The 27859-nt window shown below is 45.2% G+C and overlaps 1 protein-coding gene across 1 annotated transcript in view; it reads left to right on the top strand.

The window, feature by feature from the left end:
- Positions 1-27859, top strand: part of TRAFD1 (TRAF-type zinc finger domain containing 1) — a 621343-nt gene that overhangs the window by 331115 nt on the left and 262369 nt on the right. The window contains exons 7-8 of the mRNA XM_069619500.1: positions 11774-11844; positions 12897-13133. Coding sequence (XP_069475601.1) covers positions 11774-11844; positions 12897-13133 — 308 coding nt within the window. The remainder of the gene's footprint in view (positions 1-11773; positions 11845-12896; positions 13134-27859) is intronic.

The raw sequence follows: 27859 nt of genomic DNA, 5'->3' as shown, positions 1-27859 counted from the left end.
AATTATAGTGCTTAGAAGCAGTCTGCATGAAGCACTATAAACCACCTTATCGTTATTATGCAAAGGCCTCCCTATGTCTAGGTTCGGGCATGAGACTGACTGACAGCCCCTTAAGTGTAATGCCTGCATTTCTAAATTAGGTAATGGTATTTTCCTAGTCTTTCAGACACACCAATATATTTTCATGTATATGTGGAAGCTTTGGCTCCAGCTACAGTCTCCTGGCTTGGGCGCACACACTTCCACTAGGGCAGATCCTGATGAACAGTACTATTGAGAGACATAACAGAAACAAAACAGCGGTTGTAAGCTTAGTTTGTGAATGGAGGACCTGAGGAACTGGTTAGAATTACTCCAAAATGCTGGGGCATTCTATATAGTGCATTATCGGATGAATCACCAGTGATCATCCCAAAACCCCTAGCCTAGACCCCTTCTCAAGTGGCCAGGCAAAGGCAGCCGCAACCTGATCCTGACCCTGGGGGGTGGCATTATGTGGGTTGATGCCATGGGAGGGGATAAAGAGGAATGTGAGAATCCCCTTAGCAATGTCTCTACTGATCCTACAGTCCTAATGGCCTGTTGTAAAATTGACTATTCTGTTTTTAAAACGACTAAGAACATTATGTACTTCAATTCCCAGAATGCTCTTAATATTGAGACTTTAATGTGCAGTCTAGTTGTTATAATGGCTCACACCTGGGCGGGACCTTTAAACATTTAAAGGCCATTCAGTTTTGGGCCATCGGAGGAGGAGGAGCAGCAGGAGAAGGCAGAGGTTGGAGGCGCTGAATTGCCAGTAATGGGATACCGTGCAACTAAATTGATAGAGGTCGGGGGTCCTGCCAGAGTCAGAGGATGCGCAGCAGGAAGCGGACGGGAGGCCAGCTATCCCAAAGGAGATGGAGAAGCTTTCTGTGTCTTCCATCTCGCTCTGGACCGTGGGTGCTCCACTGACAGCGTGAGCAGAAGAATGCTGACCAGAGCTGTTAGGGAGAATTCTCAGAAATGTGCAAATTCCTCTCTTCCTTAGGGGCCCCCAGCAACTTTGTTGGATTTTAGGACTCTTCATTTTTGACCTGGAGATAGTGAGACCCTTTTTCCCACTCTCTCATGTAATTTAATTTGATTTTGAACAGTTTCTTTTGGTTGTAGTGTTTGACAAACTCCATAGGCATCATCCTTTACATTGTGTCACACAGCACCTTCAGTGCAGTGGCACAGGGAAGTCTTTCAGATTTCCCAAAGGTTTAAATACCTTCTCTTGGATAAACTATTGTTTCCAAGAGCAGTAGAGTGAAAATGACTTTACTTGCATTTGTAACTTTCTAGACCCAGCACACACTATCTTACAATAGGGTGCTGGAGGGGTTACTATGAATCCCCTTTGTCTAGCTTCTCATGTAACATTTTTATGTTACCCTTTCCTCGATGAATGGCTGGTGGCAGTGGTTTACTTTTAACTACCGTGGTGTGCTTTTACCGCGGGCTGCATTCGCAGCTGCAGTAAAACACCCGAGGGTGCCATTTTTGTCAAAATGGCCCTGGTCTTTTTTTTTCGCCATTTCTTTGTGGAAAGGTCCTTCTTGAGATTTACTCTGCGTGCCAAACCAGGTTTGGCCCCTTTGTTCGTTTGGTCTTTGGCAGGATTCACAAGTGAAGCCTGCCTCTGGCTCCAGGGTGTCTGGCGGGGGCAGGAAGCTAGGGAGGTGCCCGAAACTCCCTGTTCTCAGTCTACTAGGAGACAGGAATGCACTCTTAGGTGATTGGCCGGCTGGCTGTCTGGCAAGGACAGCCACCCTGCTGGGTGTCCGACAGATAGGCTGCAATGAATGTGAGAAACCTGCATAAAATCGAGGCTTTTTGGCTTGGAAAGCAGTCGACCACTGGATGAAGGAATCCAAAGAACAACTTGAAAGAGATGCCTGCTGCAACTCCTGGACCGTTGGTTTGCCTGGTGAAGCCCTGCTGCTGTGCTCAAGTTCCAAATTCGTATCGCCGGAGGCCTCGCAAGGACAACTTCTCCCTTTTGAGTTGGTGGGACCAATCAACTCCAAAGTAAGCCACATGTACATCTTCTCGAAGCTGGTTGAATTTCCACTGCAGTCGCTGCTGGACCTTAATAGCCAGGGAGAGGAACACCAGATTGTGTGTTGCTTTTAAGCTGGCCAAGAGCTCCAGGAAGAACCTCTGGACTCACAGGAAGCAGGACTGACTGAGTCTGAACCACAGAGTGCTGGAAACCAGACGCAAGGAAAGCCCCTCTCAACAGCCAGGAACCACAGTGTTGCTATTTGCGGTAGATGCGAGGAGCTGAAACCCTGAAGTGCCACTTTTTTTAAGATGGCGGGTTGCGGTCGGTGACGTCCCATTGCAGTGCAGGAGTCCCCAGAAGTCCTCTCTTGTCCCCACGCCACGACTGTGGCACAGGAACACCAGGATCTGCAGAGCTGCACAGGAACAGAAGCCATCTGCTGCACTTTTCTTCAACCTAAAGGTACTGTACAGTCTAAGAGAACTTACCTCTTGTTTTGCCACCTTGCTTAATCTCAGTTGAGACTTGTCTCGGTTGCTCTTGTAGAGTTGCTTGCTTCTTCTACTACTCACAGGCCTAACAGCTTTTGACCCTACATTTGATGCTTCTTTTGCTACAAAGATTTCTAAAACATTGTGCAAGACTTTTACTTATCTGCAAGAAGTGCTTCAGGTCACCTTGACTTTTGCTAACTTAACATTGGCTGTCCTGACTCCCTGAATGACTCTTCTCTGCTCTGCTGATGTGTTTGCCTTCCTTCCAGGAACGGGTTAACTGACATTGCATTGGGGTTATTGGGAAGTACTTACCTGGTTAAGAATAATTGTGTGAATACTTGTCTTATTCTGAAAACTCTTTTCTTTGGCACTCCTCTCGTATATTCTAAATGCAGCAGTGATATATTAATGTCCACAACACCTTAGCTATTGAAGTCACCTGAGGGTGTAGGAAGTGTCTGTGAGCCATCCCAAATGGGTATTGGCTGATTTAGAAAACTAAGTGTGTATTTTTGAAGTGTGTTTGTGTGTTGCTTTATATTGCTTCCTTGTGAAGAAGGCTTATTCAAACTGACTGTTAAAATAATAATTGTTTAATCAAGAAACCTTGTGTGTAAGAGTTTATTTGAATACTTGTCATTGTGAATCTCTGTGCAACTCCCCTACAGCTCACATTGACCCCTCTTGAGATAAGCCTGGCTACTCGACCACACTACCAACCTGTGTAGTACAGACTTGTACCAAAGGTTGGGTTCCTATTTCCAGGAGGTCAGGGCTGTTGTACACCCAAAGGGTACTGCATACAATCTTGCCTAACAGGAGCCGTCCAACATTGGGGAAAACCCTGAATTGTGAAGAAGAAGCAGCGAGTCCGACAGACGCCAGTGAGTTGGCCTAATAGAGGTGACCCTGGGTCGCTCCGAAATAGACCGCTGGGCAAAAGCGCACCATTTGAAAATCAAACCTTAAACCTAAAGCTAACTGGGTGCAACTCTCCTGTTGCAAAACGTCAAACAGGAGAACATTGTAACTCATCTTGCCAGAGCCAAGAAGGGCCAATAATTAAACAGTGAATTGAACCTCCCAAGAGTGAGATATCAGCCAGGGGAATATTTATTACCCATATTGCCAAAGCCAAAAGGGGACAATAATAAAATGAAGTGAATTAAGTTTTCCAAAAGGGTAGAACTGTAACCTGCATTGTCCATGCCAAACGGATCAATATGAGAATCATTGTGCTTTTGAACAACATAAATGCAAAAGTTGTAAACCAATTGTGTTGCAAGTCAAACTATTTACCAAAGAAACAGTTGTTGGTTCAACTTTCCCCATTAAAGTGTGAAGTGTGGAAAGTTTGGAGAAAACATCACCACAGACTACAAGTTGTAGTAGGAGCTTTATTCTGACCGGCAAGTACACCAGGAACGGGACAAATAGTTAAAGGTCCTGGCAGGTGAGTAGACCAGGAAGAAAGTTGTGGTGGTAAAGGGTTGGCAATTCGACTACTGTGTTTTTATGAACTATTGTATAACACATCCTCACTGAAGTATTGTTTGTGAAGCAGAATGAACTGTTGTATAATACGTCCTGACTAAGTTATTGTTTATGAAGAAGAAATGCAATGTGGTGGAAGGCGATTGGTCCTTTTGAGGAATACGTTTTTCTCCTTTTGGCATTTCAATTTGGTGTATGAAGAGTCCTTTTGTTTCACCAAATCGAGGTTGTGAAAATTTAAGAGTGAGGAACCTTTTTGAATCTGAGATGGTTACTTTGCAAAGTGAAGGTGTCAGGTGTCTTGACCCACGTTTTAATTATTATTCTACAACATTTGATGCTGTGGGCATAGAAAATCCAAGATGGCGGAAAAGCCCACATTTGCGCCAGAATCCAGGAAAACCGCGCAGTTTTGCGCACACCAAAATGGTTGCCTGACCTGCCACCCACCAGTGCGAGCGTGAGGGGCCAGAAGCGCCATGAGTGAAACGTGGTGCCAAAGGAAAAACAGCAGTACCCGTTAGCTCAAAAAGCGCTTTGAAATCACCTTTGTTTCTCTGAATGCAAGCTTAAAATGCCTATTCAAACATTGCAAGATAGTTAATACAGGAGACCATCTTTTAAAAATCTGTGTTAATTAATGTCAAAAATCGCTAAAATCATGGCCACAAAATTACTCTACTGCAGAATATATAGCACTACACTGTTGGTAAATGCTATCAAGTAAAATCCCTTTTTTTTAAATGTATTAATTCAAGACAGCTCCCAAAAATGGGTGCAGTACTATCGTTTGACACTAACCGGCGCTAGCGGTCTAAACTGACAGGAGAACTGTATTTCAGGAGCTGACAAGGAACCTGAGTTAGCTGGAAACTTCAAAGCCTTGCTGGTTAATGAGAATTCTTAACACCTACTGTTCACAGGCCTGGCTGCCTTCTGCTGCCCCCACCAAAAGGAGATCACACCTCTCTGATTGAATCAGGGGAGGGGGCTGCAGGAAAACGGAACAATGAACTTTCCTTGGCTCAAGCAAATGCTAAATCAGGGGTCGTAAATGGCTTCCTCTTGGAAGGAAATGGGAGGAGCATTGCCTCTGGGAGCCACCTGACCTGGAGGCGGGGATAGACAAAGATTCCCCCATGTGCTTTGGAACCTAAACCACACCCATCTGGGCCAGAGCATAATTTTAAAAAGATGGATAATTCATAGTACGTAAGTGACAAAATTATGTAAATAATATAATTATTTCTGTGATTTTTCTGTGCACATTTTAAGAGGTGTAAGGACTCTGTGGTATGTTCTAGGGGGTAGTAGCAGAAAATAGGGTATTACTCCAAATGTCTGTATCTTAAAAATCTGACACTTCATTATATGATGCCCATATTCCTTGCGCACATTTGTGCAAATTCTGGAAAAGTTTAGAGGTTGTGTTCTGGATGAAAAGGGCAGAATTCTGTCAGAAGTGGACACGACATCTTACAAAGACAGGGATCGGATGGTTTGGTGCTACAAAAAATACGTTAACTGAACATATAATATTAGAAAAATTTTATATAGATAGATCAAAAATAGATTTGTGTGCAAAGTGACAAGGGGAGGATCCTCTGACCCATAAACATACCTTATCACGATGACACTCCATTTCCTTCCCCCAATCAAGGGATAGAGGAGAACGTGGCCAATGATAAGTTGTGAGGGGCAGGCTTAGTTATGCCCATGCACACACCCATTTTCAAAAGACATAAAAAGGACCACTGAAACCCAGGTAGGGACATTCACTTTCCACTTCAAACTGATTTCTTGCGAAGCACTTTGACGGACGACTCCAGATCCAGAACCAAGCTAGAACTTGAAGCAGAGAGGCCTAGTCCACTAGCTGAATCCTTCAGAGGCCTCAGAATCCAGCAAACTAACCAAACTATTCAACAGCCGGGCGAGCTGTTTGATTCTGGCCTAGAACCCTGTGCCAGAAACACCCAGAAAGCAGAGCTGTATCTAGAACCGAGACCAGACCGCTGTGCAGTGCCAAGACCGGAACCGGAGATCCAGAACCCAGACCAGATCGCTGTTAGCAGAACCAGTGCCAGAGACCGTCCCGTGGTGAGAGAACCACAGCCAACCTGACCAGATCTTGACGGCCTATTTCAAATTTATAGTGCGAGTACCCAGCCAGAACTGTGCATAGTCATCTATTAGTTTAAAATAAGCTTATCCCATCCAATTCAACCTGCCTAGAACTGCATTAGAAATCTTGTGTTCATTCTGGGACTTTAAAGCTGTGAAAGTGTCATTTGCCATTCTGAATCATTATTTCATTTCTGAAAATCTACCTCCACAAAATAGAATAGAAGACTTTCTATAGTTTTTCCGTAATCACTCTTTACGCACTCGGATAAAGTGCCGCGAATTGCAAATTTGATTTAAACTTCTACACCTGTCAAAAATAGCTGTCTTTTGCTTCCATTGCTGAAATCCGTTTTCAACCTGATAATCCCTCATGAATCACTGATAGGGTTGGCCTGAACCAATCTTAAGGAGCTATCACCTACCCTGAATCTTCTACAGGGAATTAAAATCATTTTTAGCATATTTTCACTTCTTTGCAAATCACATATTTTTGCCTGTGTTTTAAAATCATCCCTGTTGCTCTAAGCTTGCTAGGGGGGAACTGAATTGGTATTGCATTTGATTGTATTCCTGAAAATTGTGTGCTCTCCTTCCATCTCCTTATATTGCATAGGGGGGAGTGAATTTTCAAAAGAAAGTGATCATATTATCTCTTGTGGAAACCATCTCAGTTATTTCTGTGCTGCATTCTTTTCCATCATTGCATTTCCTTGAAACCATAAAAGCATTCTCAGCTACTTTATCCTCTCCATACCAACTCCTAAGTAATTAAAAAAGTGTGCTAGTGTAATATTATCCATTGTTGATCACTGTCATATTCATAAGTGTGCTATCAATATTAATTTATTTATAAAAGTGTGATATATCTTGTTTAATTTTTCAATAAATCTTTTAATTTGCAAAACAAACCTACTTCTTGGCTCAGTGAGGTCAGGGGGGATTCAAAGAGAGGGGCGTTATACAAGGGTTTATCATCCAGATCTATGAACTTGTCATAAAAATATATAAATAAGGGCTTCCCTTGGGTATCCCAGACTTGGCATTGACTTAGTTGGAGTGCTGAATTGAAGTTGCTTAACAAAGGACATACTGGATGAAAAGAACTGTATATTCTACTTGCAGTGCGACTTGGCTGGAGAACAGAACTTTTTGACGATTGAACTTTGATTTAAAAAATCCTAAACTGATCCAGGGGAAGGGGTTCCAACCCTTGTCGCAAGGATTTCTGTCTTCTTTGTTTGAATTTGTGTTGAAGCAGCCAAATGATTAATGAATGATGTTTGCTGTATGTATTAGTGTGAGGGACAGATATCTTTCGGACACTAATATTCCTTTAGTTTTGAATGTTTAGGTTAGGGAAAGTTAGGCATTTGTCTCGCCCTGTATTATTTCAAAAATGGCTACTTATGAGATCTCCACTGTGCGCCTGTCAAACGTGTTGACGCCTCACAATTGGCAGTAAAGAAAATCTTCTTGGTGAATGCCCTTAAATCAGGTTGTGATGTTCCACGAGTGGGATCTGTAACAGGAGGTGATGGACATCTTTGCAACTTGCGTGTCACCCCTCAGATCGATCTGTTCATCCTCAATTGGAACAGGAAGTATGTGTCGAACACCTTTGTGGGGATTCTGTGGTTGTTCCAGTTCATGCCTTTGCATTGTTTCCTCCGATTCATCCCTGCTAACACTGTTTACAGGAATACTGATCGGTTTATGGCTCAAGCTTGGGGCAGAAGAGCATGGTATTCTTAACTGTCTGTTAGTACTCTATAAGGGGATTCCTTTGGGGAGGACCTTCAGTCACAAGTGAGTGGCCAGATACTCATCTGAACGTCTCGCTGGCTGCTGAGAAGCTGTGATGTCTGTGTGCTGTCTTAAATACAGTTTATGCTTTGTCGGAAAATGCTTCCTGTGGTTTCGGGGGGAGGTGGGAGTGGGACACTAACCTGTTTCCCTCCACTGTAGAGACCACTTAATCCCTTACAAACAACACTTTTTGTTTCTATAGGTTGCCAAATTGCACTGTGTGGGGAAATAGTGTTAAATAATCTACAACAGGAAGATGTGAAAGTAGTGTCGCTATTAAGTAGGAGCGAGAAGGTTAAGTTATCTTCCAAATTATTCTCATATACTTACAATAATACCAATTTTATTAATCATAAAACGCATTCATAAAATGATCACATAACATAAAACATGATATAAAAAGACACAAGTAAATCAAAACATGTAAATCCTATTGTTCCAGTATAACATTCTATCCGTGTAGAACTTAACACTGGATTCTTTTACCTTGAGTTTATTAGTTGTGTTCTTCCTTTTATCCTAATAGGAGCCCTACTTGTACAAGTTTCTGTCCCGTTTATACACATACATGTCAGACATTCATCAGGGGCAATGTTACCTTGTGTCTACGTTAAAAACTGAAAATGTGTTCAGTTTCTCCTCTAATCTCTCTGGCACCCCGTTAAATAAACACACTTTTTCAGTATTTAATAAATACCTTATGATTGGATATATATAATCCCTGATCCCCTAGGGATTAAGATATTTTGTAACTTCGGTACATCTGGGTAACTTTGGCATATGTACCAGTACCTCTGGGCAACCTTGATTGATCGCTAAAGCTGACTTCCTTTTTATAGAAATGGCAGGCTGCTTCATCTTTGCATCCTAGAAATAAATAGAAACTCAATTCATACATTAGTTCTAAAATGGGCCTTGCTTAAAGGTTAACCATACCATATTTCCCGGAGTCTTACCTGGGTTGGCTATCTCCTCAGTAATCCTCCATATCCATATAACAAGGGGGAGGATCTGAATCTTATTTAGTTCAAATTCACCATCTGTAGAGACTGGGAACATAATATAGAAAACCCCAGTCTTGATCTTCCGTATTTCTATGCTAGGTTCTCTTTTCGTGTGATACCTTGCAGAGGTCTCTTGTTCCGTCTCCGAAACTGACCTGGTACTGTGCTTTCTTATTGTGGTTCAGTCTAATACTATGCATTTTTTCCTGTTGTGGCTCTTCACTATAAAGACTGTATGCCTCGGTTTTAACTTGTCTAGACCATGAGTGAATGAGCTGCAATCAATTTATGTGGGATGGCATTTCCTTCTTTTCTCCAAAAAAAGGTGACTTTGAGAGTACAACCTGTCTTGATTTCTAATGTGTTCTCCGAGTTTCATCTTTAACAGAAAATCCATTCTCTGTTCTTTTTTTTCTATGCATCCTTACAAAATGAAAACAAGGTTAAATCCCTGCTGCAAGGACTACTAGATTGACGTCCAGCTGCTTATTGGATTGACTGGTTATCATAAGCGAAAATCCCTTACCAAACCATTTCCAGAAGGATTGTCATGTTAATCGAGACATTTTATGACTAGGCACATAAGGAGTCTCATGGTGGTAACCAAGCTTATTCGATCAGGGGCCAAGTGACTCATTCTGCTTTGTATAGTGTTGGTACTTTACGTGACTTCCATAAACCTCCCACCTGGGACTGCCAAGGTGTATACGTTTGTCATTGCATCTGGATTCGATGGCAGAGAGTGACTGATTTTGTTTGATGCTTTCATTATAATCTGTGCTTGTGGAAGAAAGTCACTTGGTAGGACCAATGATTTCCAACATCCCAGTGATGTTCTGAGCTAAAAACTGCATTATTGCTTGTATAGCTATTGCTGTCACTTTGGGTCATACTGACCCAACCAATGACACTCATCCTCCTTAGCTGCACCCCTGATGGCCATCTTCAGAATTTAACCACCCATTTTCGTGTTGGGAGTCTTCGAGTTTCGCTCCTTGACTTCGAGTATCATACCCATTTCATTTGTTTTCTATGATTTTTCTTCAATCTGTCACTGTTGTGACTTTTCAGCAGTGGGAATCCGTTGCTGGTCTTTATCCCACCTTGCATTGGATCACTACGTTGTGTGATGCTGCGAGTTTTGGGCCTAGTCCACGCACCATGTCGGAGGCCGAGAAGATGAGCCTCTTCAAAGCCTGTTTCAGATGAGGTTGAAGACCACCACCAAAAGTGTATTTACTACCCACACCACAATGAGGAGGGATGCCCAATCTACCAGTCTTTAGCCGCTAAGACGAGCAAGGCTCCTGGTCGGAGGCTTGTGTCAAGGCTGGATGAAGGTACGGCCTCTGACTCTATGCAGTCCTCCTGTGGTTCCGGGCCCAGCGCCTGTAGCCAGACCACCAAGACAGTCTCTGCCCTATCTGACGCCACCTCGTCCAGTGCCTGCGATCCCGCAGCCACCTCCTGTTCCACAACCCTCTATTGTAGAGGAGTTTGTCCTGACAGGAATGGACACTAATACGGACACCATCCCCGTAGCAGATGGTACCAAGGGAACAGATGAGTTTGAGGATTACGTCCGTGCATACAGTGAGCCAGCAGATGTAGAGCTATCTAGGGACACTCCCCCTCCCCCCCCCCGATGAAGTGGGATCTTTCTAGGCGATGATTTACCGGGTGGCCAAGCATTTTAACCGGGTCCCAGAGGAAAAGGAGGATTCCTTTTCCAGCTCTGTGAATCCTCCAGAAAGACTGTTGTCGGTCCCGCTTCAGGATGACGTTTGGGAGGACGGGCTGATGGTGATGCAAATACCCTTTTTCAGTGCCTACCAAAAAGAGGCTGGAGAAGAAATATAGGGTCCCGGATACAGCTGCTGAATGCCTGAGGCCATCTGACACCAGACTCGTCTTGGTTGCTGCAAGGAAGAGGTAGTCTAATCCATCATCTTCTTGCTCAGTCCTGCCTGACATGGAGGGAAAGAAGCTGGATGTGGCTGGAATGCGCATAAATACCACAGTGGCTTCTACAGTCAAAACCACCAACGCCCTAGCCATCCTTGCGTTCTATGACCAAGAACTCTGGTACAAGTTGGGACCCATCCCAGATTTTTCTGCCAGAGGACAAAAAGGTAGAGGCCATGGCCATCTTTCGGGGGGTGAGGGAGGGGGTGAGGGGGGGAAGGGAAGGGGAGGGTGACGGGGGTATTTGGCATCTGACCATGCAATCACAGTGACCCTTAATATGGCAGAATCCCGTTTCTGGCAGATAGACAACGGAGTCCATGTTGGAGAACAAGAGTTACAGGTAAGTAAATCGTTCCTTACTTCGTATATATCACTTGGTGCTAATGTCACCATGACTGAGTGAGGCTGGAGTCACTTGGATGCCAACTTGTGTTTTTGTAATGCTTTCTAGATGTAATTAGTCTCTGACACCATTTCTTTAGATGGAGTCTCTGGGTTGAAGATGTTATCCATCAGAAACAAGATAGTTAAAGCGAAGTTTTTTATTTGTATGTTTTTCTTTGTTTTTATCCAACCCTCTTTTGCCTTTCTGCTATGCTCATTCCTTTCTTCTTCTGCAATTGATCTGAACTCGTTTTGTTTGTTTCCTTCTCTCGAGTCTCACTTACATTTGCATACCTTTCTTCATTTTTGCCTCTGCCATTCTGGACTCCCATGCACTTTGCCTGATGTGTATAAATTGACACTTTTTGTGGCCATCAACACTCAATTTTAGACAGTGAGCCAAGATAGAAGTTCTAAAAATGAAACTGAAACCATGCATATGTATCATTCCTTTGCAGCGAATGATATCATGCTGCCCTGTGAATTCTGTGAAGAACTCATCCCGGAAGAGCAACTCATAGTACACCAGGTACAGTATTTTGCTTTTGTGTGTTCTTTGCCCTATGTTGCCACTGTGATTGGTGACCCAGGGGATTCTTCAGTAGCAGGTCAGTGTTTTGGAATTTGAAGGCCGGAGGCAACAAAATAGCTGTCCTATCACATGTATACATTTATGTCAAGTGTTCAATCAATTGGACCCAAACTATCTCTGTGCAGCCAGTCCAGCCTCATTAGTTGCTATGGAATTTAATCGTTCTATGTCCTTTAGTCCTGAAAGGATCTACCTGTAAAGTGATACACTTCACGCAGTCGTTCTTTTGAGAGATGATGCTTGTACCAATTTAAATTGTACATTTGTACTTGAGTGCCACCAGGTAGTCATCCAAACAAACTGATCGACCTGCATTCCATTTAAATATTGCTGTTCTAAAAAAGAAAAAAGTGTCGTCTAACCCGCTTCGTCTTTGGTCTTGCTTGACACTCACCCCCCTTTCCTGTCCCTATCCCCACATCCCGAAATGTACTTTACTCTGACCCCGTTATTCCAACTCCCAGCTCGCCCCACTGCACCCCCATGTTTGCCTGCCTCACGTGCTACCAGCCTCGATTGATCTCAACACTGCTACCTGACTCCACCTCGCCTCCAACTTATCCCGCCAACCCCCTCCCTCCAGTCATAATCTAGACAATCAGGCAGACGGGTCGACCACCCTGTGAACCAGTTTCTTGCCTGGCAACCAGTTTGCTGACCCGATGGACCCAACTATCAGTTAGGAGTCAATCAAGAGACTTGAAACCAATTTACCCTTTTGTATACCTTCGAATCTTTGGCAAATTTGTAATAATTGAGAAGGTGCTCGGAGGTTTGTCCCAGAGTTGTTTAGCGAGATCTATTGAGATTGGCCTGAACTAAAAAATGATGTATTTCATTTGGTCTTTTGGCAGAGGGGGTGTAGTTACTTTGAAATATTTGTCAAATGGTATTTAAGTTCTACTTTGCTTTTTGAATAGTGGCACACAAAATTAACGTATCTGGGTTTTTTGGTATTTATTTTTTCTTTTCTTTGATCATGCCTCCAGACTGGCTGTAACCCTGGCACTATTGTGAATTCATTCACTAAGAGAAGCCCTCCTCCATTCCACGAGTTTGACTATGATGGCCAGTTGAGAACATTCCTTGACCAGACATCGGATCCTCTAAATAATCGTTTTGCAATGCTATCTGATCAGTCGTCTTCTCAGACAGAAGGAAATATCATAATTCCTTGTGAATTCTGTGGCATTCCACTAGAAAATGACAACCTTTTCCACCACCAGGTAGGCAGAGAATTTGTTCTCGTACAGCCCAAAGCATCTTTTCCATTTTCCTTTTTGTTTCCTGAATGTTTTAGTGATATGTTGATGCCAAGTATTCCATGCACGATTAAGTATGCAAGTCGAGAGTATGGGTTTGCGCAGACAAGTTGCTTTTCAACTTTGAAACCTACAAATGGGGCTTCTGCTTTTATTGGCCTTCAAAACAAAGTTGTTTTTTTAATCTTGCCTGTGAAGTGGCAGAGTAATCCTTCAACCCCAAACCAGAGTCCTTCGACTCATTTTGATTGACGTGAATGGCATGGATGCAGGAAAACCTAAGCAAACAAACCTTTGTTGTGTTGTGGTTTTCCACATGCTTACTGTTGTAGTATGGATTTTCCACATGCAGCGGTATCTATGCTGTTAAATCTGGGCCCGGAGGATAGCTCAGTGGCAACATGCTTGTCTTGGAAGCAAGATTACGCAGAGCAACACAGGTTTATATCCCGGTTCGGCATTTAGACTAGTCGCTGGTATTTAGCACGTAATAGAAGATTCATTAATCTGCTTCATACATTCCCCTTTCTATGCATGGAACCAAACTGACTTTTAGCTTGCATCTGCATTTTCATGCAGGCTGAGGGACCCCGACAGACCCCTGCTAATGCCCCTGAACGCTCACATCAGACCAAATACAACCCGCTAGGGAAAAATACCCAATACACTTCTTTCAATGATAACAAGTATTTTATTCATAAAAAATTGGCGTTCACCAGCAAAGAGCTCTGCTGCCGCCAAACGTGCTGCCAAAATCTGCATGAGCAGCACATTAAGCAGGTACACAGCATCATCGGGGCCCATAAAGTAAAAACCCACACGGCTGGTTGGTGAGACCCTATACATGGGCTTCCTGCTCCTCAGGGGATGCCAGGCCATTGGTCCCAGCCCCTTCTGTCCATCTTCTTCCACGTGGGTGATGCTGCAGTCATCTGTCATGAGGTGATGATTAATTGGTAATTATGTACAAAATAAAAAAATACATCTCTATGTATGTAGCAGTGCACCTGGTACAAGCAGACAGGGGCCCAAGGGAAAAGCCGAGGTCATACTAACTAACTCCTAGAATTCACCCGATTCCCAGACAGGCCGGCATGGGTGTGTATTGTATGACTTATCTCAGCACTCTTTCCATGGCCTTGCAGGGCACATTCTTCCCAGAGCACGAAGGCTGGCAACTTTTAAGACAACAAAGGGTTTATGGATCTCTGCGGCTCTGGCCTGTCTCATCAGTGCCCGGGATACAACCTTATTTTTTTCCTCATGTTCGCGGCCTAGACCTGTGGTACTGGCTGGTGCGCCGCATTTAGGCCTTACGTTTCAATATGGCTGCTGATGGCTAAGATGACGTTTGTTCCGTCATGTACACTACATCTACAAAGCATGCAATAATGTGATTGTGTGGGGACTCTAAGAGCACCCCCTCTCAATAGTTTCTTACATTACAGCTCACATCGGCCTTATCCTGAACTGCTTGGGGGTGCAGGAAGATGCTCACCGTCCTAACACTACTTTGCCTGCTTTTTATCATTTGCTAATAGCAAAGAGTCCATGGGGATCTGCAGTAATGTAAGCTGCTATGTTTTCTTTTTATTGCAGCAGCCCTCATCAGTCTCCGACGTACATGCATGATCTAAGCAAATTCACTGCATGATACAGTAGCAGTTAGGCTTTTTTGACTGATTCTCAGCCACCATCAGGAGAATGTCCATAGTGTGACTTATTAGAGGAGAACACAAAATTAAGTATTTTTCAAGACTCAAGTTTGCGTTTTTAAGTTGCATTATTTACATCTATGTAAATAATGCAGCTTAAAATGCAAATATAGTTTGTCCAAAAGTTTTTTTTTTCTCCTTTGTTCATTATGCTTTCTTTTGTTTCTGAAATTCTCAAACCTGTCCAAAAACAGGTTGGGGAAGGGTGGTGCAGACATTGAATCATCTTCTTAAGATCCACATTCCCCTCCATCCACTTGCTTCACTTGAAAACATTGGCAGACTGTGTGTGGCAATAATTTAGATAGCACCAGCTTATGTTTTTAATATGGCACGCTCTCATCTTTCCATATCCCACCCTTTCGGCCCCATCAAAACCCCAAGCTTCCTCAAACCACCCCTTTTCTTAGATGAAATTGTTGCAAATTAACTGTGACACATCTGTGGATGTTGTCCCTTCACTACTGCGGGGGGGGGGGCTTTCCCATGGGGCCAGGGCGGTGCAGCCACAGTACATTAGTCTCCCTGCGGGTGGTGCACCGGGGGAGGATCACATGGGAGAAGCCTCTTGTGGGATTATGGACAACCATCCCCTGAGAACTTGGTATACTCTGCTTTGTTAGACCCCCCCTCTTCTCCCCAGCCTAACTCTCCTCCTTTCTGCCCATCTAGTGCTAAAATCATTTATTGTAAAGAGAGCCAGCCTAGTACAGTAGATCTAACTAAAGCACCAGAGAACATAATTTGCTTTCCATATAGTTCTAGTGCAAGTACTGTGAAGATGACCAGGAGTATGAAGATAACTCCAGTGAACCGGAGTGAATGGTCTAGTCTTTCTCGGCATTGGACAAAGGGAATACAAAACCGCAGAGGGAAAGCAAGATGAGAAGAGCCACCCAATGAGGAGGAAACCCAGGAGACGCCGACCCAGCGAGCAGGGAAGCGGAGGATAAGACGCTGTGCACCGAGGCAAATGGGAGCGCAAAGGTAGTCTAGGATGGAGGAGACTGCTGCACAGGAAACTCTCTGGGCTTCGCATAGACTGGGGAGCTGCTGGAAGCAAGAATCGCAGCTCGGGAAGGAAGCTGTGATTGGTGGAGCTACCTGCATGTGGCTGGAGATGGAAAGCACAACACGAAAAAGGAGTGACCGGCAGAGCCGCTGCCAGCCCGAGAGAACTCTTGAATGCTACCAGAGCCTGACAGCTGAGCACCGTCACTTGGAGGTGAACCACGTAAATGGATACGTGGGCAGACCGAGAGGTGCTAGAAGTCCCTGAGGAATCGGGTAACTACAGAGTACGTGATAAGCAAGACTGGTTCCCTGGGAGCCACAGAGAAACAAGAATATGCTTGGCAGGAGATTAAATCAAGCAGGCTAGAAACATTATTGTAAGTTTGGCAACCCCACCCATACGAGAGTTGGAGAATAAAAGCATCTGGGACCTTGAAAGCAAGTTATAAACTACAAAGAACCATATGCTTGGCAGCAGAGTACACAAAGCTCGTTTAATTCATCATTGCAAGTCGTGGACTCCCACCCATATGAAGGCCTGAAAGTAAAGTGAAAAGCATTGAAGAAAGTACGGGGTCTGGGACCCAAGAAAAGGAATGAACCAGACATAAACCTTCCATGAACCAAGAAGGGTTGTTCACGGGAAAGCTGAAATCTTATGTAGTTTCCTTTTACTTTAGATGGACAACAAAAGGTGGAGACTAGCTCCTAGCTTGCCAAGTAGGACAAGAAGAAATCCACGGGAAAGGAGGTAATACTTCATCATTGGAATATTATATTGTGAAAAAGGAACATTTGTTTGTTTGACAACCCCAGACATCGGGAACTTTATCACTTTAGTTCGTAATATAGCATCCTTGCACATTAGATTTGAGTTATTAGTGTTGGGGTCAGAAGTAGGGTTTTTGGACATGACTGTGACTGTTTGACATCTGAAATTTTTATTAGATTTATTTGAGGCAAGGACACCCCTCTTAGCTTTAGGGATAGAGATGCCGTTTTGCCAAACCATTTACTGGTTATTAAAGGTTTATAACCAAAACTGTCACCTTTTGTGTCCAGCTTTACTTCTGAGATAACACTTTAACAGGATACATAAAGTTCGGCAATGCAGTTATCCTAATTTGTAGGGTTAATGACCCAAATGGCAAATCATTCCAAGTAGACCAAATAATCAAGGCACCGTTTGCAAGGAAAACAAAGGTTTATTACATGCAACTAGTATCATATGGTTCCATGGAACCAAACTAACACAGAGCTCGACCCACCCAAAAAAGTTACATCTTTTTATAGCGGAAAGCCACAAATTAACAAATTATGCATAATAAGGAGTACAACATAATCGTGAACTATTGGTTAACACCTATATGCAAGTCTATTTATCCCATTAGTCAGTTACCCTATTGGTCACACATCATCTAGAACACATTCCCCAAAACACGTAACTTACTACATTGCCACTATGAACTTAAGAGTTGATGGACATTGTTGCCATAATATATTTTGTTACTGAATAGACATTCTTTACCACCACGTGATGTGCAACCCTTTGTCCAACTTGATCAAAGTGGGAAGAGCAGGGCCAACTCTGCTTTGATAATACAATAGGTCTCCTCATGCGCCTACGTCCCGTCCCCGTTCCTCCATACTTGTGGGACATTCCGTCCTTGGGGACGGGACCGGAGCACTTTTTGAAGCATCAGATAATGTATTGTCCGTATTTTATTTTTGCGTGTGGCTTTACACCACCTTCCTTGGTTCTGCTCAGTGCATCCCCCTCCCAGTTCTTTTGTCTGCATGGTCGGGATCGGATGCACTTGCATCGTTGGGATTTCTTTTTCTCTACTTGTCCTTTTCAATTTGTCTTCCTACTCAGTTTACACAATCAGCTTTTTCCTATGCCAGAGCATAAGAGGTTTGCCTTGTGTACCTCCTGTGGGCATCACTATGCGGCGGCGTGCTGGGGAGTTTTGCAAATGTCCACCACAGGTAAGACTTTAGTAGACTCACTTGGGACACAGGGCTCTAACTCTTAGTATAGGCTAGAACGACACACGTATGTTAACAATGGCTGACCAGCCAGGCTTATCTTAGAAGGGAGGAAGGGCCATCTGAGGTACACAGAACTTAGAGTATACACATAGGTCCAAAGAAACACTGACACACTAAGGTTATCAAAATAATGGTTTATTTTATATATTCACTACAGTAAAGTAATTCTCCAAAATGCAATATTCACAGCAAGTGTCATGTTTTCTGCCCCTCATGTCCCCAGCCCTCCAAGATGTCAGGCTGGAGCCAGGCCATGATCACCTACATGGCCCTCAAGGACCTCTCCATCCCTCCAAAGACCCACTTGGAGTCAGACTTGGCGCTTGTGGCACCAGACTCACTCACGCCCATAGGATAACATTGGGGATTGGACTTGTAGTGCATTGATGGGGACAAGATGGATGCCCCCACATATTTTGGTTCCCAGAACTGCATTTGCAGTCTAGTCTTTTGGGTGAACACTCGCCGTGTTCGGATTGGTCTCCAGTAGGACTGCATCTTTCTTCTGCGCTCAGCTCCTGCAAGAACAAGAACACTGTTAGGAACAGCCTTACCTTGCAGCACTTCTGCCCATCATTCATTGCTTCTGTTCTGCAGGCATCTTCGGCTGTGTCATTCCCATCCCGGCACGCTGCTTCCTAAGGAAAAGGGAAAAGAACAGAAAAAAGCCATTAGTAAGCATTCTGCAAATCTTCGCTTATTTTAAAATACTGTACGAGCTTCAAACGCTTACCTGAATCCCAGCCGCTCTGGGGGAACTCTGTCTCCGGAACTTCTCATCCATCTGCAAGAGGGAAAAGACACTCCAGGTTAGCATGGAAACATCTAGAGGTGCCACATACCGCGCTTACTCACCGCATTTGTTCTTCATAACTGGCATCCATGCTGAAAACGTCACAGCACCTAAAAGACACAGGAAAAGAGCTCAGTTCAATACAAATACGAAAGGGGTGCATCGCGCTCTCACTCATCTTCAGCGCTACTCCTCTCAGCAGCACGCTGCCATCCCCGGACGCCGGCCATCATCTAAGGAAGGAAAGGAACAAAGTTGGGGAACTGTTCAAAAGACTCATTATAGTTACCTGTCGGACTCTTGCCAGTGAAGTAACTAGGCAGCAACGAGCCCACATCAATCAACGCGCCCCTGCGCTGAAAGCAGGGCGGAGAGCACACTATCCAAGAAAACAAGGCCCAGTCTCCAGTCGAATAGCCTCCAGGGAAGGGTTCGAGGTCGTAAGAGGTCAGAACAGGCTGAGTGACGTCCCCGTGGATACCAGGTGAGCGTTAAAGCAAGTCCATTACTTTCCTACTACTTGTAGGATGGCAGTATGCAATTCAAAGGTAAGTAAAACGTTTGCAGTAATTTTTCAGAATAACTGTTTCAGGTTAGAATGGATGAAACAAAACGGACATAAAGCAGGGCAATACCTGTAATTATTTTCAGAGGCCTAACAACTAAGAAGCCCATCCGTATCTGGTTATGAGTGTCTCGGAGTCAGATTGGGGGGCAAAACAGTTAATGCACAAACTGTAGGAATTTCCAGTGGAAGTCTTGAGCAGCATTTAACTAACACTTTTTGTTGGAAAAAGTGTCAGGGACATTGTAGAAGGCTTACTGAAGACACACAGGCGTTAGACCTGGGCAAATGCGTGTGGGTGAACTCCCAAACACACGAGTCGGCACTCTAGCAACACAGGAGCAGCAAAGCAACTCTAGCTAAGTTCTTCCAAGAGTCTTACAGTACCTTTAGAAGTGAAGAAGAGGATGCAGCACAATTCCTCCATGATGCAGCAGAAGACCTGGTCACCGGATTCTTGGTCAGGTAAATGAAAGAAGGGCGTCTGGAACAGATCTTGCAGCGACTGAAGAGGCTCTCAAGAAAAGGATTCTTCGAATGGATTGTGTCCTCCAACGTATTCCTCGTCTTAGATGTATTCCATCCAGCTTTAGCTGCTTTGGAGATTTTTTCTCGGCAGAGGGCGCCGTGCATCGATGTCGAGTCGAGGTCCCTCGGAGGCCTCCGTCGAGGGTGACGTCATTGGGTATACAAGTAGCATGCGCAGCACCCGTTGACCTCTGTTCCGTTTTTCCGCAGTACGTGTTGCTTCAGAGACTCAGCGCTTCGAGTAGTTCTGTGATGCAGTTACTGAAGAAGATATTTGATAATGTCCTTGTCTTCGATCCCAACTAACCACGTTCGGGGTTCAAAAAGTGTAAATCCTGCGGTTCGAAAATGTCCATCACGGACCCGCACCAAGAATGTCTGTGGTGCCTCAGTGAAGGCCACGACATGGAGGCCTGCACGAAGTGTCAGGCAATGACGGGGAAGGCCTTGCGAGAGAGGAAGGGAAAACTGCAGGTAGGTCGAAAACCAGACCGAAAAGCCTCTAGCGTTGAGTCGAGGTCCCGTGAGGAGAAATCTCCTCGACTTGATAGGCAAAAGCATCTTCGACAAAAAAGTCCAAGGAAAGACGCCACCGGTCCCCTTCCACCTTGTCCTCGGACAAATCCCCCAAAAGAATTAAATGCCCCACAAAACATTCTTAATCCGATGAATGGGAAGCATTTAGAATAAAAATGATGGAGGTGTTTGAAAAGGCTAAACCTCGGTCCGTGCCGTCTTCGGAAGCCGGCCGGGAGCGTTACCGTTCCGACACTCGCGCAACCTCCAGCCCGGGCGATCGAAGGAGAAAGGATCAGGAACCCTCCAGGACGCTGAGTGAAAAATACTGGTCGAGTCGACCGTTTGGGGTCACCGACGCCGTCCGGAACCCGACACACCTCGAAGCCAGCTCCGTCGACGACCACTATTTCGTCGGCGCCATCGACGCCTTTGTCGAGGTCGACCCCGAAACCTTCTGTGCCAAATGTCCCAAAGGCTCCAATTCAGCCAGAAGCTGTCAAAATAACGGCAAAAGAAGAAGCTATAAAGGTTGTAAAGCCTTCAGGCTCCAGTTTTACACCTCTCCCAGAAAAGGTTTTTAAACCTCTTCCGAGGAAAGAATATTTCAAATCCTTAACTTAAATTTTTGAAGGACAGGAGCGGTCTGAGGAGGAAGTTCCTTTTGGACTGGAATATGGCACCCCAAATGTCCCAGAATGCCTGATTTCTGAGGAAAGCAGGATGAGGAATCTGGTGGAAACCTTGCATAATGCAAGTGGAATTGATACTTCACCTGAAACAGATTTTGGCAGGCCAGAACCAGGGGAACATGCCAATCCCTCATACAGGCAACTAATGACAAATGGGGTTGAATACTTAGGATGGGCTAGACCACCAACTCAGTTCATCCAAGATGATTTGACCGATATTTTGGATCATGGTCCACCGAAGATCCGATTTTACCCTTCCATGTAGCCTTACAAAATAGGGTGGCCAAAAATTGGGAGACCCCGGACTCTCTTCCTCAGATGAATAAGTCCCTCACTTCAAAATGCTGCCCTTCCAGTAGCGACCCCGGCTATCTGTCAAAACACCCTACTCCCGAGAGTCTGGTGGTGCAGGCAGCCACAGCTTCAAATAAGGTGGCGTATCCTTCCGTATACGGACGACAAGCGTGTGGATGGTTGGGCGCGCAAGGTATTTTCAGCTGGGAGTATGGTGTTAAAATCGGGCAACTCCACATGTGCCTTGGCAACATTTCCGTACACTCTGTGGGAGTGCATTGCAATGGCGGCAGAGCACATACCAGAAGGGGATCAAAGGGAAGGATTCCTAGCCATTAATATAGATGGAAAGGAGGCCATGCAAGAATCCCTTCAGTCTAAGTTGGACACTGCAGATAGTGTGAGCAGGTCCATGGCCACTAGCACGGTAATGCGCAGATTTTCGTGATTGCGAAAGTTGGGTTTTGCACTGGACGTGCAAAACAGTCTTTTGAACATACCCTTTGATGGATCTCACCTTTTTGGCAACAAGGCTGACGAGAGCCTTGAGAGGTTGCAGACCTCAAAAGCGGCTGCTAAATTTTTAGGAGCTGCTATTGGGCAACCTCAGCCTTTTCGTGCATCGGGACAATCTTGGAGGGGACGATCCTATTGTTATTACTGCCCATATGGAAAAACGGGAGGAATGGCCAGTCAAAGAGGCCAGAAAAAAGCCATTTGTGATGGACGAGGAAAACGTGCAAAGCCAGCCCCAGCTGCAGCCTCTTTACCATCAACGGCTTCAACAACCGCCACAAAACCACTTTGGGTACTTGCAACAAAAGACGCCTGTGGGAGGCAGGCTCTCACTGCATCTGCAAGAATGGCGAGCCATTACTTCATATGTTTGCGCTTTAGAAATAATAGCCCAAGGTTACTGCCTTCCTTTTCTAATGCAACCTCAAAGCAATCCACCAGGGAGACACACTTTGAAATTTCATTATCTGCTCCTACAGCAGGAAGTTTTAACTCTGCTGGAGAAAGGTGCCATAGAACCAGTACCTGTAGCGGAAAGGAAAAAGGGATGGCACTCCCCGTATTTTTTGATTCCCATAAAGGACTGAGACACACATCTTGGACTTAAGAAGCTTGAACAAGTTCCTCAGGAAGGAAGTTAAAGATGGTCACTCTTTCTCAGGTGCTTCAGGATTGGTCGGTGTCATTGGACCTCCAGGATGGTTATTTTCATGTGTCAATCCATCTCAAGCACAGAAAATACCTGAGGTTCGTAGTTGGTGACTCACACTATCAGTTTCAAGTCCTGCCATTCGGGTTGACTTCCGCCCGAGGGTCTTCACCAAGTTAATGGTAGTAGTGGCAGCGCACCTCAGGAGAGGGGGGGGGATTCACATCTGCCCCTACCTGGACGATTAGTTGATCAGGGCACGTTCTGCCGAACAAGCCCTGGATCATCTGAAAGTCACCTGCCACTTCCTCCACAGACAGGGCTTCTCCCTCAATTTCAAGAAGTCACAAATGACACCTTCCCAACAGCTCCAGTACAGAGGGGCTGTATTAGACACATCCTAGGGAAAGAGCATGCCTCCCAAGTCGAGGGCTCAAGACATTCTTCAGATGGTTTCCGTATTCCGAAATCTCCAGTCCTACGACTTCTTAAGGTTGCTCGGACTCATTGCATCCTGCATTTTCCTAGTGCCAGAGGCACGCCCGAGGATGAGATCCCTTCAATGGGCTCTAAAGACTCAATGGTCCCAGTTCTCAGGTCAAATGACGGATTTTCTTCAGATTCCGAACAAGGTCCGTCAGGATCTTCTGTGGTGGACTTGCACAGAGAACATCCTTAAAGGAGAACATTTTTGGCAACCGTGGCCTGAGACTACAGTAGTGACGACGCTTCACTCAAGCACTGAAGGCTTTTCTGCCATCTATCAGAGGAAAAAATGTCCTGATAATGACGGACAACACAGTGGCCATGCATTCTCTAAACAAAGGAGGTGGTGTAGGGTCACACTACCTCTGTGCAGAGAGGCAATGCGGCTCTGGTATTGGGCAATTTAAGAAGAAATCTCCTTAACGGCAGTTCATCTAGCCGGGGAGGAGAATATGACGGCAGGCGCTCTGAGCAGGCAGAGCACGGTGTCCCACAAGTGGGAACTGGCTCAGGAAGTCCTTCAGGAGATCTTCACCCTTTGGCAAACCCCTCAAGTAGATTTGTTTGCGACCAGAATCAACCGGAAGTGCGAAAAGTATTGTTCAAGGGAATTTCCCCTCGAGGGGAGCACTAGGGGACAAGTTTGTGGTAGAGTGGAACTTCCCACTACTATACGCGTTCCCTCAGATTCCCGTCATCAGGAGATTGAGACGGTTCGGAAACCGCATGATCTTAATTGCCCCGGATTGGGCCCGGAGAACGTGGTACCCGGACCTTCTAGACATGTCCATCTGCCCTCCGTTACGTCTTCCTCAGAGAGGACCTTCTCTCACAAATGGCGGGCCAGGTTCTCCATCCAGAGGTCAAGAGACTCAACCTTCATGCTTGGTATCTGAAATGCTGAGATACAAGGATTGGGACCTTCCAGATGACGTCATGGAGGTGTTGCTTTCGGCAAGAAGGCCAGCAACAAAATCTCTATACCGTTGTCGTTGGAGAAAGTTTTGCAACTGGTGCAGAGAAAAGAATGTTGACCTTTTTCTATGTTCTATCCCGAAAGTGTTGTCCTTTCTCTTGTCCCTGGCACATAGAGGCCTAAATGTTGGGACCACTAAAGGTTATCTTGCAGCACTTTCCATTTTCAAGCGCTCTTCAGAAGAATGTTCCTACTTTAAAATTCCTTTGATAATACAATTCTTAAAGGGACTCACCAATGTGTTCCCCCTCCTTACCCTTTCCAGGTCCCAGTTTGGGACCTTAATCTGTTTTTTTTCTTTTTTTTTTTTGTGTGCCCCTTTTGAATCCTTGCACACTTGTCCATTAAGATTATTAACTTTGAAAACCGCTTTCCTGGTTGCTTTAACATCTGCAAGAAGAGTGAGTGAATTGCAGGCACTGTCTTCTGGGCCACCCTATACTGTGTTCCACAGGGACAGAGTTGTATTGAGGGTTAAACCCTAATTTTTGCCTAAAGTTGTCTGATTTCCATTTAAATCAGAAAATTATTCTGCCCGCGTTCTACCCTCCACCTCATCCCAGTAAGTGGAGGAAAGATTGCACAGGCTGGATCAGACAAGAGCTCGAAGCTTTTACATTTCTAGGCTTTCCAAGCTTAGAGTGAATATTCAACTTTTCATTGGCTACACCGGAAGGAAATTGGGTCAATCAGTGTCAAAACAAACCATATCGCGTTGGATTGTGCTTTGTATTTCAGAATGCTACAGATTGGCGGGATAAAACCCACCAGAAGGCTTAAGGGCCCATTCCACCAAAGGCATAGCCTCTTCGATAGCCCTTCAAAGAGGTGTTCCCATAAAATCTATTTGTGAGGCAGCAACTTGGTCATTGCTGCACACCTTTTCTAAAGTCTATAGTCTGGATGCTTCCCAGTCTAAAGAGCTTGCTTTTGGTAAAGCAGTGCTAAAAACTCGGCCATATAATACTATTAAAAATCTACTCCCTCCAGAGAGTTTTCTACACTGCTTTGGGAGTCTATCTAAGATGAAGAATATGTTGGAGGACACAATCCATTCGAAGAACAAGTTACTTACCAACTGGTAACGTTCTTTCGAAAAAGAAAAGAATGATTTCCTGGTGTACTCTCTTTACCGGCGCCGTTACACCCATTCCGCCTGGGTCATAATGAGGCCCTGTGTCCTTTACAGCTTTGCGGTGGCTGTGTGCCTCTCAGCGGTTCTCCTGCTGTGCTTTCACCGGTATTCTGTTACTCTGGTAAAGAAGTCCTCCAGGCATTCTCCTGCAGGCGCCTTGTTCTCTCAGCATGGCTCGTCCGTCTCTCCTTCTGCTGTGGGTCACACTTCCCATTCTGTCTGCTCTGCAGCTCTCCTCTCTTTTTCCCCATTGAGAATGTTTATCAAATTGAAATGCCCTGTGCGGCCGATTGCTAACATAACTAGTCCGGCACCATGTGCTTAATGTGCCTTCGATTCCACATTGACTCCTTCCGCCGCCTCCTCTTCCTCGGCTCAGTTCATGAGGCTTTATGGGAGTTGGAGTCCAAAAAAAGTCAGACCTTTTAATGTTACATTGTTTTACATTTGTGTTTAAATCAGAATCATCAAAGATATTATGTTGGTGTTAGGCACATCTGAGGTGTGAATGGCATTCTTTTCAAGATATCTGGCAAGGAGAGGTTTTAGGGTTTCACAATTGGAGGGATTTGCGTAATGACAACATGCCATCAGGAACTCTGGAATTTTAGGGCCTTCCTTACAGAGTAGGGGAGAGTACTGCGTCTCCTAGTTGAGTCACCACATCTCCGTGACAGCCATTTCCTCCCATGTGAGCCTCCCTCGTAATACCACCCCGAGGATCAGGTAGCGGCTGCTTTTCCCTGGCCACATGGGACTTTAGGCTGGTGTTCAGGGATGACTCCATAGGATTCATCACAGCTGTGTCCTGCAAAAGTCAGACAGATGCCATTAAACTTGGAGGAAAATATAACTACAAGAAAAAAAATGTATAAAAAGAAATATAAAAGGATCAGAAAGATAAGGTCAAAGAATGTTTGAAAAAAGATTCCCACTCACTCGGGGGAACAGACCAAAATTCAAGTAGTCCAGCAAAATGTGCTGCTGGGCTTAAATGTGGAAGAGATTGTGCATAAACATGAAAATCTACCTAACACTTCGAATCCTCACATTTTTGTCTCAAGTGCCTGGGCCCAGACCATCGTTGGGACGCGTGCTTCTACTGAGACCCCCTCTCGGTCAAGTGGGAGGAAGCCTTCACAGCTTGCCTCCAGTATACCTACAGAGCTTCATTGAAGGGAAGTCGTCCAGTAAGTATTCTTCTTTTTAGGACACCCCTCCCGGGTGACTCCTTACCGGGGTCATCCAGTGTTTGGAGGAGTCCCACTGGCCCTAGCGTTACCAGGGTTCGCCCTGAGGTGCCCAAAGCGAGCTCTAATCTGGATACCAGAGTTACCCCAGAGGTGTCCCCCTCTGGGGGCTGAGCGTACTTGGGTCACTACTGGGGTTCTCCCGCAGGGGGCTAAGTCTACCGGGGGTCACTCCCGAGGTTCCCCATTCAGGGGCTTAAGGTACTTGGTAACTTTTCAGGTTACCCTGAAAGGGATTGAAAGAAGCACCAGCAAGGCAGAGGATCCCCAGTCTGGGGCTAAAGGAACCTGAGTTTTGTCTAAGTTTCCCCTCATAAGGGCCAAACATTGAACAGGTCTGGGAGCGAAAAAGCCAGACAAGCGTCCAAAGTCTTTAATTACCGACTCTGCCGAGGATCTCTCAAAGGTGGCTAAAGTTCATCTCAAGGCTCCTAAAATTCTAGTGAAGACGCCAATGTCTTCTGAAAAACCTGCGACACATGTCACCACAGAGTTTCAAAATGGCACCTCAGCCAGTGTTAATGGCGTCTGCCATTTTGTTGGGCCGTTCAGGTTCAGCCATTGTTGGGGCCCTCCCGGGCTTCACAGGCTTTGAAAATTACGAAGTGTTTGCAGTAAATGGAAAAATACATTTGTAACATCCTCGTACTCGCCAGCAAAGTTTAGTATCCTGCAAATGGTACTCGCCCTTCATAAAATCTACTCGCCAATGCTAGTGCGCTAGTAGATTTTGTGAGCTCTGCTTCAGATCTAGATGCTAGGCCCAAGTCTTTGTCGGTACCTTTGGGGGGAAAAACCCTTTTAATCCTCTGTTTGACTGAAATAAGACGATCCCTCTGCTGTCAATAATATTGCTTCCACCGACATCAGCTCTGCTGCACTATGTGGATCTGTGAATGGTGGGGTCTGTTGTGCTAGCTAGTTTCGACTGACTCGTGGAGGTAAAGCCCGCTGGACCGCCTGATTCATACACCACATCCTAGGCCGTCTTCAGAAGAGACGTTCTTAAGTCGCTTCCAAAACCTGATGCACTCTGATCCAATGCCAGCTTTTTCTGTAAGCCTCTGGCCCTTAGGGAGATGCCTCCTCCAAAGCCAGTGGAAGTGCCTCCTCCTCCTCGCTGCCCCTCTGGTTGAGCAGCCTGTAGAGCCGAAACATTCTGGAATGCGAGGACTCGCCCTCTTACATCAGACCATTTCATGATGGGGTGTTGGATTGGATGGCTTTTTTTAGACATCCCAATTCCTGATCTTCCAGCTCTGCAGGGGGAGGTTTTATTGGGTGCCCTTACGTTGAAGTCACAGGAGCATTCAAGCCTTTTCCTGCAAAAGGACGTTTTGACAGAAGCCTGCAAGGTGTGGGTAAAACCCCCATAAGAGGATTGAATCCCAGTACAGGCTTCAGGCATCCGAGGAGATTCCTTTGGCTACATGTCCGCTTTGTTCTTTCACCATAGTGGTTTCGGCGAAACTCCTGTGCAAATCTTACTCTTCCTCCTCCTTTGCATCA

This window comes from Ambystoma mexicanum, chromosome 10, assembly GCF_040938575.1.
Source record: "Ambystoma mexicanum isolate Mex_15411 chromosome 10, UKY_AmexF1_1, whole genome shotgun sequence".
Taxonomy (NCBI): domain Eukaryota; kingdom Metazoa; phylum Chordata; class Amphibia; order Caudata; family Ambystomatidae; genus Ambystoma; species Ambystoma mexicanum.
The sequence above is the reverse complement of the archived record's forward strand: the minus strand, read 5'-3'. Positions and strand labels throughout refer to the sequence as shown.